The sequence below is a fragment of the Sorex fumeus genome, unplaced genomic scaffold, assembly GCF_029834395.1.
Source record: "Sorex fumeus unplaced genomic scaffold, SorFum_2.1 ptg000153l, whole genome shotgun sequence".
Lineage (NCBI taxonomy): Eukaryota > Metazoa > Chordata > Mammalia > Eulipotyphla > Soricidae > Sorex > Sorex fumeus.
Genome location: NW_026606210.1, coordinates 31,124 through 48,227, shown reverse-complemented (window position 1 = coordinate 48,227; position 17,104 = coordinate 31,124). Strand labels below are relative to the sequence as shown.

Genomic DNA, 17,104 nt, shown 5'->3' with positions numbered 1-17,104 from the left:
CCCCACTTCAGGTGGAGACCATTCCAGAATTGAACACCTCCTCCTGCCCCCACCGTGTTCTCATAGTCCCAGTGAGCCCTTCATTCCCACAGGGGAAGAAGGTGAGCTAGAGATATATGAATCCGAGGGTAAATACATATCTCATACATAGATGGTGCTGTCTTCCTGGTCTTTTCTCACTCTGCCCTCCACACCAGAGTCCAAATGCTACTTGTCTCCCTACCCTCTACTCTCCAACAAGGTGTGCTGGCCACTCTGCACACTTGTGCACACTGTCTTCATTTTTGTGTTGGCTGTTGAAATAGGATCAAAGGGAACAGCTATGGCCATTGCCACTTGGCGGCAGGATCCCATATATGCCATGTTTGGGGCTGCGCCCTGGAAGCAGCTCCCGGAGGACGGGTTTGGGTGGGTTTCAGTGTGTCGTCCTAAGACAACCCCATGGGCTGGTTTCCAGAGCTGGATTCCCAGAAACTAGAGATGAGCAGGAGATACAGCTGCCCAGCAGCCAGCGTCCAACAGACACACTCCCAGACAAGACTTTATTCGACTTCCATGACTGGCTCTGTTCTGGAGTTAAGTGAATTGGAAAAGTGATTGATCAAAACTCTTGGGAAAAGCAACAAGGTCGGTTTTGAGAGGCCCCCACTAATGCACAAGATGAACTTTTTTTGGGGTGGGGGAAGTCACACTGGGAGTACTCAGGAGCTAGTCTCAGCTCTGTGCTCCGGGGTCACTCCTGGTGGTGCTCAAGGGCCCACGTCTTGGGGCATAAATCCAGGCCTCCTGCATGGGAATGAACCTACTGCATGCAGAACAGGAAGTGAGGCAGCTGATGAGGTCACGTGCAGGAGTAGCCTACAGTCGAGGGTGCAGGGAGGTCACCTGCGGCAGCTGCCCAGGACAGTGAGGAGCCTGGCAAGGCAGAGCAGACTGCGATGTAGTTCCATGAGACTTTCAGAGTTTTCATACCGTGGGGAGACCTTCTAACCTCTGATTCTTGGCCAGCTGGGTCAGTGGTTCAGTGTAAGTAGATGAGGATGCAATGCTGCCTGGGGACAGCCATCCCAGTGCTCAGGGCTATTTTTTTTTTTTTTTTTTTTAAGATCCTTAACCCATCTTGCTTTGACCTTGCTACAGACAGAAAACTGTGTCCTATTCCTCCGTGGAGTCCTTTTTAACAAAACTCTCACCGATAATTCAAGCCTTACTCAACAGGTTAATAGGGTTGTTTCCCACCCCCACAAAAAGCCATCTTAGTTCTTCAAACATTTTCTCAGCTTTTTATTTTTGCTTTCATTCATTCATTCATTCATTCATCCTGTTAATCGTCGATTGCCTCGAGCAGGCCCCAGTAACGTCTCTTTCATCCTAGCCCTGAGATTATATTCAAGGCTTTTTAGGAGAATGAGACCCATCATTGTTACTGGTATTTGGCATATTTGGTGTGCCACGGGGAGTTTGCCAGACTCTGCCCTGTGGGCAGGCTATATTCGATAGCCTGCAAGTTTGTCCAGAGTAGGAATGGGATAATGAGATATCATAAAAAGATGTTTTGATAAGATGTTGCGCGGCCGTGAATGCGGCCGCGCGGTTCCGGGAGCTGCATTTTGTAGTCTCTGAGTCTTGGCCACTGATGGGATTACACGGCGCCAGGGGGCCAGGTGGTGGGTGTGACCCCCGCCTACTGGAATTTGGAGGATCTGGGTAGAGGATGCTCGACTCCAATTCGAGTAGGCTTGGAGATCTCGGTATCTCCAATAGGCCGAGATCTCCAAGCCTATTTTTGCTTAAGCCTCCAATTTCCCACAGGATTCTGAGACATGACATTCTGGCAGGAACTGATCAGAGTAAAACCGACCTTCTCGTTTCTGAAACCTGAGTTCTTTGTCAATGGTCTCTGGTAAAGAAGATCTGTGGGTACCTGATCCACTCATTCCAGCAACCAGCCCTCACTGGCCAAAGACTCCTGGTCAGAAGACAGAGCTGGGTCAGCCCTTAGCCAGAAGCATGTCCAAGGCCCCTCACGGGCTCCGTATGTGTGTGCGCGTGCATGCATGTGTGTGTGTGTGCACGTGCATGTGTTTCCACCTGTTCCCAAAGTCTTAAGAGAAATTCCACTTTTGATCTTCATGCTTCAGGAGAATGGGTTCATTTCCATGGATATATTTCACAGAGAAAAAGAAATGGGGCCAGAGAGATAATACTGAGTAGGGCAGTTGCCTTGCATGTGGCCAACCCAGGTTCAATCCCTGGCATCCCATATGGTCCTCCAAGCCAGCCAGAAATTATTCCTCAGTGCTGAGCCAGGATCAATCCCAGAGCACTGCTAGGTGTGACCCCAAAACAAAAACTAAATTAAAAAAAGACAGACATGGGTGGATGTTAGAAACATGGTGCTGAAGGGAAGACAGATGCAGAATATTGTTTCATTTATGCAAACTAACCATAAAGACAAATGGCCATCAGAAGCTTCCAGGGTTGAGGGGAGGGAGGTTGGCCAAAATGGGTGAGGAAAGAGCTTTCAAGTGATGGGAAGTCAATGATTTTCAAAGTAGAGAAAGTGATTGCATAAGATGGTAATGATTAAACGGCACTAATCATTCACTTTAAAATGGTGAATTTGAGGTGCCAGAGAAATAGTAGGCGGCATCTAGGATCTTGCCTTACAGCCAACTTCAATTCTATTTCCAGTTTTACATGGACTTTGAATCCTCCAAGCATTGCCAGAAGTGACCCCTAGGCTCAGAGCTGAGAGCAGGCCCTGCGTATCACCACTGGTTAAGTTTGTGTCGAGTATTTCACCTCCATCAATTGTTAAAGAAACAATTCAGGATCCACAGTGATAGTACAGAGGATAAGATGCCTGCAGCCTGGCATACAACTGAGTCCCATTCTCATCCCTAATACTGCAGATGGTGCCCCCCACGCTGTCTGGAGCCTCTGGAGCAGAGAGGCAGGAGCAGTTCTGAATACTGGTGATCCAACCCTTGACCCCACCCCCCAACGACTCAGGAGTGGTCTCCCCAGGGTAGCCCTAAGCCCATGTGGGGCTGCCCTCCCCTCCCCAGCTGCTCTTGGCTGCTGCTTGATCCTGGAAAATGCAGGGAGGGACATCACCAGCACTGACAGGCAGCCTGTTCCCTGGGTGCAACGTGGCTACATGAGACCAGCATGACCAGGCCCTATTATTTAAATTCTACCTCAGTGCTCTGAGTCCTTTAGAAGCACTAAAGATGTTTTTCTGATTTTGTTGGTGAAAAACCCCCTTTTCAAAAGGCTAACTCGCTCCTGAAAATTCCTGAAGTGGAGATGAACAGTCTCGGTGACTCAGATAAGACCCACAGCAGTGATCTCTGTCCCTGTGGCTCACAGCATAACCTGGTGACTACAGCAGATCAAGGCAGAGGTCCCTTCCTATGCCTGTACCACACAAGGATTCATGTTATTCTGTGCCTCTTTGCCATTCAGAGAACCTGCCTCCCCCCGCCCCACCCCCACTGTATCAACTCTGTCTATAAAAAAAAAATCAATGGGAAGGGGGCACATGATGACCACAGGATGTCTGGGCTCAGGGCAACTGGGAAAAACAGCTGCTGGCGGGTGGGTGTGGGTGGGGTATGTCTCCGGGCCTGGCCCTAAGTCCTTGCTGAAATGATGCTATAAAAAGGCTTACTGGGGCTGGAGCGATAGCACAGCGGGTAGGGCGTTTGCCTTGCATGCAGCCATGACCCATACAGGTTCGATTCCCAGCACCCCATATGGTCCCCTGACCACCGCCAGGAGCAATTCCTGAGTGCATGAGCCAGGAGTAACCCCTGAGCATCGCCAGGTGTGACCCAAAAAAAAAAGCAAAAAAAAAAAAAAAAGGCTTACTGATTTAGTTTGGTTAGTCTGCGCCTCATAAGTCAGTGGCTGTTCCTGGTGGGGGGCTGTTGGGGAGCTGTTATACCCTATGGAGAGCAGCACCCCCTTGCCCTTTCAACAGGTCATCTGACCTCTGACCCCACCTCTCTGTCTGCTCGGGCCTGGTGACACCTGTGACTCACCACCTCCATTTAAAACTAGTTTCTAAGGAACCTTGGCAGAGACATAGGACAGTAGGTAGGGTACTTGCTGTGCATGTGGCGGAGCCAGGTTCTATCTGTAGAACCACATATGCTCCCGAACCCTGCCAGGAGCGATCCCTGAGTACAGACAGAGCTAGGAGTAAACCCTGAGCACTGCGGGTGTGGCCCAAAAGACAAAACAAAAATAAAAACAACAACCAAAAACAACGCACGCAAAGACGGAGCCACTGGCTAGGAGACAAGGAAGGGAAAAGGACGAGGTCTCAGAACTTCTGAGTGTGACATGACAGCTGGGGACCAGAACTCATCTCCTGGGGAAGAGTCCAGAGGCCGGTTCTGGGAGAAGATGCCGTGGAGCGGACCTTTATTCAACAGACGCACCAAGTATGTGCTGTGCAGCTGTGGACAGGGTCTTCCCAGGGTCTACGAGGGTTATGTCCGACTGAGGTGCTACAGTGCTGTCCCTTCTGTCCTCGAGGAAGAGCACGACCTCTGTGCAGGCTCAGGCATGTGGGTGTAAACAAGATGGGGGGTCTGCAGGATGCGGATGGGGTGGCCAGGGTGGTGGGTCTGTGGGCATGGACAGGGTGGTCAGGATGGGGGGTCTGCACGATGCAGATGGGGTGACCTGGACAGTGCGTCTGCGGGACAGACGGGTGGCCAGGACAGTGAGTCTGCAGGATGTGCGTGCGGTGCCCTGGAGTCCCATCTCAGGACTGTGGGACTGCTGGAGGGGTTGTGTCCTCTGACTCAGGAGGGACATGGGCTTCCAGGGGGCCAGGCTGCTTCTGCTCCGGCACATCCTCCTCCTTCTGCTCCAAGTCAAAGTTCTACGGACAAGGCTGAAGTCAGAGCCCACTTCTGCCTTCTATACCCTGTCCTCCTCTCACTCCTGCCAGACCCACCTCCAGCTCCTGCAGGACCTCGTCCATGAAATCCTGTGAGTTCTGTTTGTAAGACACAGCTAAGCGGATGGCATCATTGAAGAGCTGGGGGGAAATGTGATGGTCAGCATCAGGCCCCACCCCCAAGCCCAGCCAGGTCACCCCTCACCTGAACTTGCGTGTGGCCAGTAGCCCTTACAGAGCAGCCTAAGTCCAACCTTCAGCTCTCCTGTCAGTGCTGACAGACCCTTCGCTTCCTATGTCTCCCCCCGGCCCCCAATTCCACACCAAGACTGCCCCCTTCACCACTTCTGTGACTGGCCCCTCTCTTGGTAGCTGTCCTGGCCAATTCCCCACCTGGCTACCCCAGCCTTGCTGGAATGTCTTGGACATCTTTACCTTCACGACATTGGTGCCATCAGCAGCTGAGACAAAGTACAGGGGCAGGGAGAACTTCCTGGCAAAATTGAAGCTTTTTTGGGTCATCTTTATATCTGCTGTAGAGGAAAGGCAGAATAGTGGTCTGTTCACTGGAGAGGATGGTGAGGGCATTCAGCCTGGCCACTAGTGGGCTGGACAGGGACCCCCCTGGACTACACTCAAAAGAGTTCATTCATCATGGGAGAGGCTGCATGTTGGGGAGGAAGAGGTCACTAGAACCACTGGCCCAAGAGGAGGGACATGTGGGGACAGTCCCCCCAACCCCCAGGATCGCTGACACCCCCATCAGGGATGGCCCCACCATCGATTTTATTGGCCACCACGATGCACGGGATCTCTGGCCTGGACTCCCGAAGCTCCGCATACCAGGTGCTCAGGTTCTTGTAGGTGACTTTTCTCTGGACATCAAACACCTGCCATAAGCAGAGGGAGACACTTAGGTGCATTTGGGACCCTGCCTACCACCCCGGCACTCACACTGCCAGGCTGGCGTGGATGCCCTGCTCAAGGCAGCACCTGCCCCCGTCAGGATCAACAGCCCTGGGATCCAAGGTGCTGCTTTAGGCCGGAGCGACAGGACAGCGGAAAGGCACTTACCTTGCACGAGGCTGACCCAGGTTCTGTCCCCAGAATCCCAAATGGTCCCAAATGATCCCCGAGTGCAGAGCCAGTAAGGCTGCTTTAGAACTGTCTCTCCCGGCTGGGCGACAGCTTCCAAGTGATACATGACACACACCCCAAACACCAAGCTGGGAGAGCCCCCAAGCACAGCTAGTTGTGACCCTCAAACTAGAAAAATGGAAATGAAAACTACACCTTCTTCTGTTTCACCAAATCTTAGTTACCTAGCTTAACCAGGAATATCATTTTACTAATTGACATACTGTTACAAATGGTAAAATGCTTGTTCTTGCCTGCATGTCATTTTTGTGGCAAAAATTCTTATTGCTTTCATCCTCCTTTGTAAATTTAGAATTTCCCTCTAGTTTCTGTTTATTTACTCTAGGCTTTTCTTCAGTATTTTGTTCATGTAGTTTAAAAAATATTTTATTAGTTACTTCCGTGACTGTGTAGTTTATAATCTTATAAAAATGATAAAGCCGCTTTGTTGCTGTGACTCCAGGTGCTGCTCAGGAGACTGTATGGCCCCAACGCCTGGTTTAGGCCTTGCACACGCCAGACAGGGCCTAAGCACCGAGCGCCATAACGGTCAGCTTCAGACCATGGCTTGGAATCAACTTCTAGGACCAGCCGCCCCAACACTATAGCTATGCTGGTCCCTGCTAAGTCCCAGTCTGCCACAGGAAGAGTGTGGCCATGCCATAGAGGCAGTGAGCAAACACAAGCCAGGACTCTCAGGGGGTGGGGGGCGTGTCTTCCAAGGAGATTCCCAGGCCCAATCCAGTATTACGGACCTGGAGGTCCTGCCCTCCCTGTAAGGGCATCCTTCGAGTGTGCCAGGGGCCTGTTCCAGGTGTACTGCTCCAGGCGGCCCCCCACTACCCCCATCAGTTATCTCTGTCGGGTCTGACTCCCTTGGCTTCTACCTCTTGTTTTGAGAGCCAAGAAGGGATGCTACCTGGGATGAGAGCACCCTGTCAGGGTCCAAGGTGAAGGGTGGATGCTTTGGCCCCTAATGGTTAGTTCCCTGCTAGAAGGAGGCAAGTCTGCAAGGCCCCTGCTTGCAGGGCGTACAAAGAGCTGGAGGGCACAGCCAGGCAGGTCACTCCACAGAAGCAGGGTTGGAACCCAGGGTCAGAAATGCCACCCAGGACAACCTCCTGGGCACCACATGGCCCCCAGTGCCCTCCCAGGGCCCCACTTTGGTCTGTTCCCCTGTGGGGACCACTTTCAACCTTTTGGAAAATTTCGAGGGATTCTGTGCTTGAAGGACAGTCAGCTGTTCATCTCTGCAAGAGCCAGACCAACTTCTTGCTGTTTGTGCGTCCATGAGCCCCAGTGGAACGCCAAACGAGAGCACGAGGCCTTCTCTCCCAAGCTAGTGGCTGCACATACACACACCATGAGGCTCCTGCTCTGTGACAGTCACAGACAGCCAGTGAGTGGCCACATAATAGGGTCAAGCCACCAAAGGTGGCACAGGACCACCCAGCTCTCTGGGGGTATATTCTGGGACATGGCTGCCTCTTGGGAGTTCATCCCTTCCAACAGCCTATGTGGAAGGGTCACACAGGGTCGTACCCCATTGCTGCCGACCCAGAGAAGGGCCATGCAGGCTGGGCCAGCCACCAGCAGTCACCTGCCACAGTGCCAGCCAGGTCATCCATTGGCCTGCAGCTGAGTCTTCGCAGCTGAGATTCTGACAGAGTCCACAAGTGTTAGAAAATGGCCAAGCTTGGGGGTGTGCGTGAGTTGCTGAATGCCACTGAAGAAGTCTGAGGGGCAAATTGTCATGGACTGAACACTGCTGGACTCCCTACACCAGCCTTCACATCCCGTGGCAGCACGCAGACACTCTTAATGCTCACGAGAATGTCAGGCATCCTGCAAAGCTGAGTGTGCTCTTGACTGGGCAGGGGGTCTGGAGCTGTGCCTATTCATTCATTACCCCGGAGGGTAAGACAGATGAGACTAAGAGCCTAACACTGGCATCTGCCCCAGAGCACAGGTGACAGCTGGGAACATGGTAGTGTCCACCACCTGGAGGGCCATAGGCCATGCACAGTCCCACTTGAGTCTCAGAACCTTTGGGACCCAAGTGGTATGAGATGAATCCCCCAACCATTCCCCCGAAGCCCCTTGGGGTGGGGGCTCCTCTCCTCCCCTCGAGCCTAGCCCTGCCCTCGTGGCTGACCCCCAGCAGGACCATACCATGATGCAGGCGTGGGCTTTGTGGTAGTAAGAGGCATGCATGCTCTGGAAACGCTCCTGGCCAGCCGTGTCCCAGAAGTCTGCAATAAGAACATAGTTCTGTCTGCTGGGCCGGGTGGGGTGGTGCAGATACCCTGTGCACTGTGGGGTGGCGTCACAATGCTCCACCATGATGCTCCGAGCAGGTCGTCACAGCCTGACGGAGCTGGATGGGGGTGCTGCATATGCAGGGACATAGGGCTAGAGTGAGTGAGTGTGCGGTGTGCGGTGTGTGTGTGCGCGCGCGTGTGAAGGGCCAGGGTATGTGTTGTGTGTGAAGCACAGGGCCAGGTATGTGCTCTGTGTGTGTGTGTGTGTGTGTGTGTGTGTGTGTGTGTATGAGACAAAGGGCCAGGTGTGTGCTGTGACAGGGGCCAGGGTGTATGTTGCGTGTGTGTGTGTGTGTGTGTGTGTGAGAGAGAGAGAGAGAGAGAGAGAGAGGGCTAGGTGTGTGCTGTGTGTGACACAGGGCTAGGGGCCAGTATATCTGGCAAGAGGGTGTGCTGCCTGCATGCATGGGGTGGTGAGGGGGACACAGGTCAGGCCCAGGAGGAAGAAGGTAGGTAGGAAGCCACAAGAGAAGCAGAGAGGTGCCCCCCTACTTCCCCCACTAGGGATTGCATTCTGCAGTGGTTCCCTACGGGCCAACTTTCCAGTGAGGGTGAGTGGCCTGATCCAGAGAAAGGCTGTGATGGCAAATGGGCAGAGCTGTCCAGTGTGCAGGACTGGAGCCACCTTCCCGCCTCACTTGGTGTCATCCCTACACTCCGCCCTATGCTTGGAGTCTCTGTTCCTCCGCACCTGTCCCCTGCCCCCATTCGGTCCATCTTGTGCTGCTCACCAACAAGGACAGTCTTGCCATCCACTGTAGCTGTGTGCTTGTACAAGGTCAGGGCGTACGTGGACAGCTGCTGGGGCTGGCTGCACTGAGGTTAAGGAATCAACAGGCATTAGAGGGGAGTGAAGGTGGAGACCAGGGAGGGGGGTGCTGGTCTGATGGAATGGCCCCTCCCCTTGTCTTGCTGACATGCAGTTTACTAACTGAATGAACATTGTAGCAAGAGGGCAGGCTTAGTGCTCTTCTGTGGTGCTGTGTGTTTCCTGCTGCTATCAGCCCTGTTTTTTGATGCAGACTTTAGTAAGTGTTTGCCTTCTGATGGACTGGGCCCCATGTCATTATGCAGTGTCTATCTTTGTCTCTTTTTCCTTTGTGCTGTTGCAGATCTAGTTCCTGTAAGAGAACACACCGATCTGCAGAAACTGCTGGTACTAACTCCAGGGCCAGGACCATGAGTACCTGGGAGTGTGTACTGGCCACCCAGGTCCACTGTGACACACGAAACAGTGTTAGCAGAGAAGTAGTAGATATGGAGAATGGACCCAGGGCTGCCCTAGGGGCTCTGGCGACAGGCTGTTGCCAGCAGAGAGAGGCCAGATGCAGGCAGACGGGGCCCGTCCCAGGGACAGGGTCCACGCTGGAGGAAGCTGATTGACTGTTCTTGCATGTCACAACCTATGTGTGGAGCCCAGAGAAAACCTGGGACTCGTGCTTGCACAGAGGTCTGACCAGTGAAGGTTGACAACGCAGGTGAGCCAGGGGCTTTCATGTTCTACCTAGAGCAGGCACCTCACTGGACACATCTGGAAGCCATGACGGAACGTCTCATTCCCAAGGGGCACAAGGCAACAACTTGAGGGGCAAAATGGGGCTCAGTGCTCCCATTTCACACTGGTGGGTATGTGAATGTCAGAGAGCCAAAGCACCGAGGTCAGAGTGGGTAAGCACCTGGCCTGGAGTGAGTTGTGGATGCAAACTCAAGCAGGCCAGGAGGCTCAGAAGCAGCATGCCAACTCTGGGGTGCAAAGAGAACCACAGGTGCCCTCACCCACTTCTCTGCCCTTACAGCCAGGGCAAATGCAGGAGCACTGACCCTCAGTGGGCTCTGGGATCAAGCTGCATCTCAGCCTTGAAGGATACAATCCGTCCAGGAGAAATCGCTCCATCAGTCTGTAAGGGAAACAGGTAAGAGTCAACCCTCCTCTGAGCCCCCATGGCCAAAGTTCCACCAACCTCTAGGACCCAGTGCCCCCTAAGAACTCTCCTCACCTGTCTGCCACCCTGCTGTGGCTAGCCCAAAGCCTGCAGCTGCTGACAGGGAGGCCCTCAGCAGCTTGTCACCAGGACCAGAGAGAGTGGAACTCAGAGCCCAGCCACGTATGGGCAACGAAGGTACTGGAGACCCGAAACTCAGACTCCCTGGTCAGGCTGCTGAGCCTGCCTCAAGTTCTCTGGCCAGCGCTACCTCCCCATTCTCCAAGCTCAGAACCTGAGAAACAATACTGCTAGCTCTGATGACCAGCAGCACACACCAGTCCACCCAAGGTCACTGCCCTTTCACCTGGACACACCTTCACACCCTGCCCACAGCACTCTGCTGTTCTTCCTCATGCCTCTGCTGAGACACTTCCCCAACACATGGCTGGTCCCTTTGCTCAGACATCACCCAAGCTGAGGGAACTCCCTGATTCACTCAGGCAGGCTCCAGGTCAGCTGGGTCTGCCTGCCCTGCAGGTGATAGCAGCCAGACTGGGGATTTTTACTGTTTGCTCCTACTGCAATGAAATGCCAGTAAAAGTTTCTGAATTTTCACTTTATTGCTGCATTCCCAGTGCCTAGGATAGGACCCTCTGTCTGCACAGTACAGAACAATGAGACTGTTAACCCCATATGCAAAGGCTCAGTGAGGGTCCCATGTGCCATGCTTGAGTCCCCAAATCCTATACTGGAGCTGATGCTGCTCTACTGTGCTCTGGGCACTGCTCTGACCCAAACTAAGGTAATTGTGCAGAAGCCAAGAATATGCTAATGTTATTGCTGGAATTAACAATATACATATAAGCAATATTCACAGTGTACAGCTTATGAATAACATCTCAATAAAGCCAAATTTTTTAAACTTAAGGACTCAAAAGAGTCATTTTGTTAACACTAAATTTTCTTGTTCATAAAAATACACTAATAATAAAGTAATAAGCCACAGGCTGTAAGAAGTGAAGAACATATAAAGGTGTCAAACAATCTGATTGAAATGGGGAACTGGCTTAAAAAGGCATCCCACCAAAGAGAACCTCCAAATATGAAAAAGATATTCAACATACCCAGTGGTAGGGCGTTTGCCTTGCACGCAGCCAACATGGCCGACCCGAGTTCGATTCCTCCGCCCCTCTCGGAGAGCCCGGCAAGCTACTGAGAGTATCTCGCCCGCACGGCAGAGCCTGGCAAGCTAACTGTGATGTATTCGATATGCCAAACACAGTAACAACAAAGTCTCCAATGGAGACGTTACTGGGCCCACTCGAGCAAATTGATGAACAACGGGAGGACAGTGATACAGTGATACTGATAGTCAGTGAAATGCAGAACTAAAGATCACTGTAGAGTAGCCAGACCAATAGAACAGCAGGGAGGGCACTTGCCTTACATGCAGCTGACCCAGGTTCCATCCCCGGAATTCCATAGGGTCCCCAAGTACCGTCAAGAGTGATCCATGAGTGCAAAGCCAGGAGTGAGTCATGAGTACTGCTGGGTGTAGCCACCCCCCCCCCCCCCCAAACAAAGGCAGATCTAAAAAATCACTGCAGAAACTCACAAAATCTCACTCAAGCCACACTGGAGTGACTGACCTTGATGGCTGTGTGGTGCAAATGTTCTGTCACCTTGCTGCTTTTTCTTCCCGCCTCACCTGTTGCCTAACTGATCGATGAGGAATACCTATTGGAATGTGGTCAGTGATGCAGTTGGAAAGTTAGTGAGCAGCCCCTGGGGGTGGATCAGTGGCTAAAGGCTGACGTGAGACCCTGGGCTTGACCCCTGGGGTTGTCCCTGAGTGCTGAGCATGGACTCCATGTGTGTATGTCTCGGACACACAGGCTGGTCTGTGTGAGCACGACAGAAGCATGCGGGCCCCCAGGAGCACAGCTCCCAGGATGTACACACTGTGACTGGCAGTGTGGCCCTGATGAGCACGTGTGGGCACACATGCCTGTGTGAGCATGTACGTACACTTGTGCGTGCGCGCATACATATCCCTGTTCAAGTCTGTGAACATGTGTGCATTCATGCACGTGTGTGTGTGTGTACAAGTGTGTGAGTGCCACAGTGTCCTTTGGCTTACACCACAGCCAGGCTGTGTTGAGCACAAGGAGAGGAGTATAAACCCCAAAGCAAGTGTGCAAAGAATCACAACTGTGGATCCGGGACAAGCACCATAGTTGAGTATATGAGCTACAGAGGGAAGCTACAACTAAATGTCCAAGCCCCAGAGCCAACGTGTACATCCTGGCTTTGTGACCACCACAGCAACCAACCGTAAAAAAAACTACACAAGGCCACTCTGCTGGGAAGTTCCAGTGGCTCCCCTGGGCCTGGCCTCACCAGACTCTGCCCCAAAATTCCACCTGAGGCTGAATCACACTTTTCCCTGGCTAAGAGTTCCTTGTTACCTGTCCAACTGCTGCTGTGGCTCCCATGGGTGGTAGATCTGATTGACAACTAAAGAGGAAAAGCATCTCTTCCCTTTTTGTAAGCGATGGAGAGTTATAAAAGGGAAAATGACACCTAAAGGCCAATTCACATAGTTTAAAAAAAATTAAAAAGCTGCACCTGGACATAGTTTGCGTGTATGTGTGTGTTGGGGGATGGGGGTAGGGGAGGTCGAGGGGAGAGGCACACCCGGTTGAGGACTTACTCCTGGGTCTATGCTCAGGGTTCTCTCCTGGAGGGGCTCAGAGAATCATATGACAGGCTGCGGACAGGACCTGGGTTTATCACATGCAAGTTAAGTGCCTGCCTTGCTGTGCTGTGCTATCTCCTCAGCCACCGCAGTTATTGTTAAATTGGGAATCGGAAAAGGCCATGTCTTTTCATCAAGCAGAAACAACATCTGGGAGACAAAGAATGTGTAAGGGAAAGGGAATGCTTAGGTGATGACAGAGGACGGCTGCCTCCTGAGGTGCCGTCAGAGGCCATGGTAAGAGTGGGGGATGGTGGGTGACTAAAGTGAGCAGGTGACACCAATGTACAGAAATGAAGGAACACATTTTCTGGGCCACACTGGGTGGTAGTCAGGGCTGATTCCTGGTTCTGTGCTCAGGGATCACTCCTGAAGGGGTTCTGGGGACCGCATGAGGTGCCAGGGTTGAATCCAGGTCAGCTGTGTGCAAGGGAAGCATCTCACACACTGTACTATTGCTCTGGCCACATGGTTGATTATTGAAGCAGTGTTTACAATGGTGAAAAATGAAAATACTCAGTTCTCCAACAATGAACATAGAATTCATCAAAGTCAGTGCACCAAATATAAAATGCTATAGAGTCATGAAACACTGTTTAGAGCTGGGAATGCAGAGAAGTAGTAGAGAGAACTCTACTTGTTTGTATAAGGACCTGGTACAGTACCTTAAAAATATTCCAGTACCACATGGAAAGTATCATGCTAAGCGAAATGAGTTAGAAAGAGAGGGACATACATAGAAAGACTGCATTCATCTGGGGGGGAACATAAAGTAAAAAAATAGGAGACTAACACCCAAAAATAACTGAGATAAGTACCAGGAGGTTCATTCCATGGCTTGGAGGCCAGCTGCACGTTCTAGGGGAAAAGGCAGCTCAGATAGAGAAGGGAGCACCAAATAAAGGGTGTTGGGAGGATCCTCCCAGGATTGGAGATGCATGCTGAAAGTAGACCCTAGACCGGACATGATTCCCACTCAACGCAAACCACAGCACCCAAAAGGAGAGAGAGAACAAAAGGGAATGCCCTGCCACAGAGACAGGGTGGGATGGAAGGGGTGGGGGGTGGGAGGGATACGGGATCATTGGTGGTGGAGAATGGTCACTGGTGGAGGGATGGGTACTCGATCATTGCATAACTGAAACCCAAGCACAAAAATTTGTAAGTCTACAACTGTACCTCATGGTGTTTCACTAATAAAAATTTTTTAAAATAAAAAAAAATATTCCAGTACCACAGACATAGAAAAAAAGAAAAACAAATCTTCTTAGATTTTAGCTGCTAACACTGAAAGCACCATAACACATGTATCTATTATCATTTTTAATCTTATTTGATTTCTGGGTCATAGGTGCTCAGGATTTATTCTTGGTTCTGTGCTAAAGGACAACTCCAGGCAGTGCTCAGGAGATCATATGTGATGCCAGGGATCTAACCAGGGTTGGCTGCATGCAACGCAAGGGCCTTACCTCCTGTACTATCTCTGCAGTCTCCACAATACATTTAAAAATAAAATAACTACATTAAAAAATAAAACACGTGTTGTCTTGAGTGTCTTGAGGTGGCATGAGCACAGGACAGGACAAGGATCCACCATGGCCATGTCACTGTCCTTGACGTACCATCCAGGCGAGACCCTGGGAACCCAGGCTGATGGAGTCAAAATGTTGGGGGAGTTCACCCCCTTTACAGAATCCACCGGACAAGTGCAAGGGAAACCATCCCCTTACACAGAACCCACCAGACATGTGCTAGAGAGACCATCCTCTTACACAGAACTCACCAGACACGTGCTAGGGAGATCATCTCCTTACACAGAACCCACCAGACATGTGCTGGAGAGACCATTTCCTTACTGCATAGTAGAGGGAAGGTGAAGCCTTCTTGAGACAATGCTTAGGATTGAAGGCAACAGCTCACAAGCCACTGAGATGTGGAGTGTGGAGTCAGAAACACATGAAAACATGGAGTCCAACAAGGCAGCTATGGTGCAGGAGAGAGGAGGCCCCTCATGTGGTCTCAGCAGTTGCACTACCACCTCCTACATCTCTAAACTGCCCAGAGGTGAGATTGAGCAGACGGACAGGAGTATCTCAGTCGGAGTTTTCTCCCATATGTGTACAGAGCCAGAGAATGGAGATACTAAAATCTGGCAGAGCTTTTTTTTTTGGGGGGAGGGGTATAACCAATGGTACTCCAGGCTCACTCCTGGCTCTGTACTCAGGGATCATTCCTGGTATGCATCAGGGGACAATATGGGATGCCGGGGACTGCACCAGCATACAGAGTGCAAGTCAAGTGCCCTCACCACTCTACTAGCACTCCAGCCTGGCAGAGGATTCTCCAGTCTTGCAAAGCCCAACCAAGACATCTTCCTTCAGCTTCTATGTTTTCATCTTAGTCTTCCACCTGGGGTAGTGTGAGGTGTTGGCACTGACTTGTTTTCCAGATGTATGGCCACAGAGGTCAATGCTGAGACCATTCTTGATGTGCTGTTAGTTCTTAATTTTTTTTTTCAAGTGTTGCTTACAAGATACTAGAGTTGGACCTGAAGGTTGGGTGGCACTGAGTTAGCAGATAACTGCCCACTGAGGCTCTCCCAGGCAAAGGTCCCCCCTCAAGAAAGCTTCACCTTCCCTCCTCTGTGTATCTCGTTCAGTTACTAAGTAGATACTTCATTCTCCCACTGTCCACAATTCCTGTGCTCTTATGTACTGGATCTAAACTTGGGTCAGAGAAAGGAGCTGTAATTTTTCTCTGCAATCAACCCAAACTAAGGCACCCTCACTTCTAATGCAGAGGCAGGTCAAGGCAATTCCAGAAACAAGCAAAACTAAAGACAAGCACAGGCTTTGTAAACAGGAGTCCCTTTGATCCCTTGCTCTGCATGCCCTTCAAAGCACTGCTTGGAATAACCCTGAGCAATGTGCCAGGAGCAGTTCCTAAGCAACACAGGGTATGGTCTCCAAACCTGCAACCCTCCTCAAACGTTATTCACAAAAGCCTGAGTCCCAGGGATTGTTAATAAAAAGCAAAGATGAAAAACAAGGTAGATCAGGAGGACTTGGGAAATATGACCACAGGGGACATCTGGTCTACCCTTGCCCCCAGAGGCAGAAATGAACAGAGCCCTCACTGCCCCAAAGAAGTGAGACAAAGCATGTGGGACCAAGGGGACAAGCAGTCAGCCCTGCTGGGGAGGGGGACACCTGTGTGCACAGGCATGAGGTCGATCGTCACAAGGAACAAGCTCATCTTCACTGGGGCCAGCTGCTTTTCCGTCCGCTCCTGGCCAGCTCCGTGAGCTTCCTGGGAAAGCACGCTCCCTGTCTTCACTAACTGGCCGCAGTCCTGCCCAGTCTCCATCCCCCTCTAACTGCTAAGTCCATCCACCTCCTTCTCCGTGGTGGGCACCACCTGCCCCCGCTCAGGACGAAAGGCCCCATCGCGCTGCCCTTGGCTTCGTGCGCCCACCCCACCTGCACACCACCCCTCCCTGCCTCGGGGGTCTTTGCCTAGCAACCCAGGCACAGTCCGGACGACGTTCCCCTCGTACTTGGACTTGCCCACAGCGCTGTCGCCCAGGCAGATGATCTTCACGTTGTCCTCTGCATCGTATTTCTCCTGGTCTATTTCACACGGCTTGGCTTTGTCCACGGCCATGGGCTCGAGGCTCGTCCGGTCGCTGTCCGGGAGGGCACGAGGCTGTTGGGCAGGAAGCGTCCACGGCCCTGCGGGAAGCGGGCCGCTCCGTCCGTCCCAGCCCACGGCCGCCGGGGGCCCTCCGGAGCCCCACGCTGCGCCCCTCGCCCCCCGAGAGGGACCGCCCCTGCCCGCCCACGCTGAGCCCGCGCCGGAGGGGGCAACAAAAAGCGACGCCCGGACGCAGACACGCCGCGTCACGCGCTGGGACGGAGGTCGCGGGGCCCGCGCCCGCCCCCGTCCGGCCGAGCCGCCCCGCCCGGCGACCCCCGCGCCCGCTCACCGCGGCCCGACGCCGCTTCCGGCTCCGCCCGCGTCCCCGGCTGCTACGCAACGCCCCAGG

General features: G+C 52.3%; 1 protein-coding gene across 3 annotated transcripts; it reads right to left on the bottom strand.

Annotated features, from left to right (window-relative positions):
• Positions 1–4,404: 4,404 nt before the first annotated feature.
• On the bottom strand, positions 4,405–16,752 carry RABL2B (RAB, member of RAS oncogene family like 2B). 3 transcript variants are annotated; one of them, XM_056107045.1, is made up of 8 exons: positions 16,616–16,752; positions 10,245–10,274; positions 9,108–9,187; positions 8,228–8,307; positions 5,697–5,808; positions 5,354–5,451; positions 4,976–5,059; positions 4,405–4,900 (listed from the first exon to the last, which is right to left on the bottom strand). In XM_056107045.1, exons 1-8 carry the CDS (start codon positions 16,720–16,722, stop codon positions 4,781–4,783), a joined length of 711 nt encoding a protein of 236 aa, XP_055963020.1. In that variant the 5' UTR covers positions 16,723–16,752; the 3' UTR covers positions 4,405–4,780. The 3 variants fall into 3 exon arrangements, with proteins under 3 accessions (XP_055963020.1, XP_055963021.1, XP_055963022.1); XM_056107046.1 differs by having other exon boundaries at positions 5,354–5,448; XM_056107047.1 differs by lacking the exon at positions 8,228–8,307 and having other exon boundaries at positions 16,616–16,719.
• Positions 16,753–17,104: the final 352 nt, after the last annotated feature.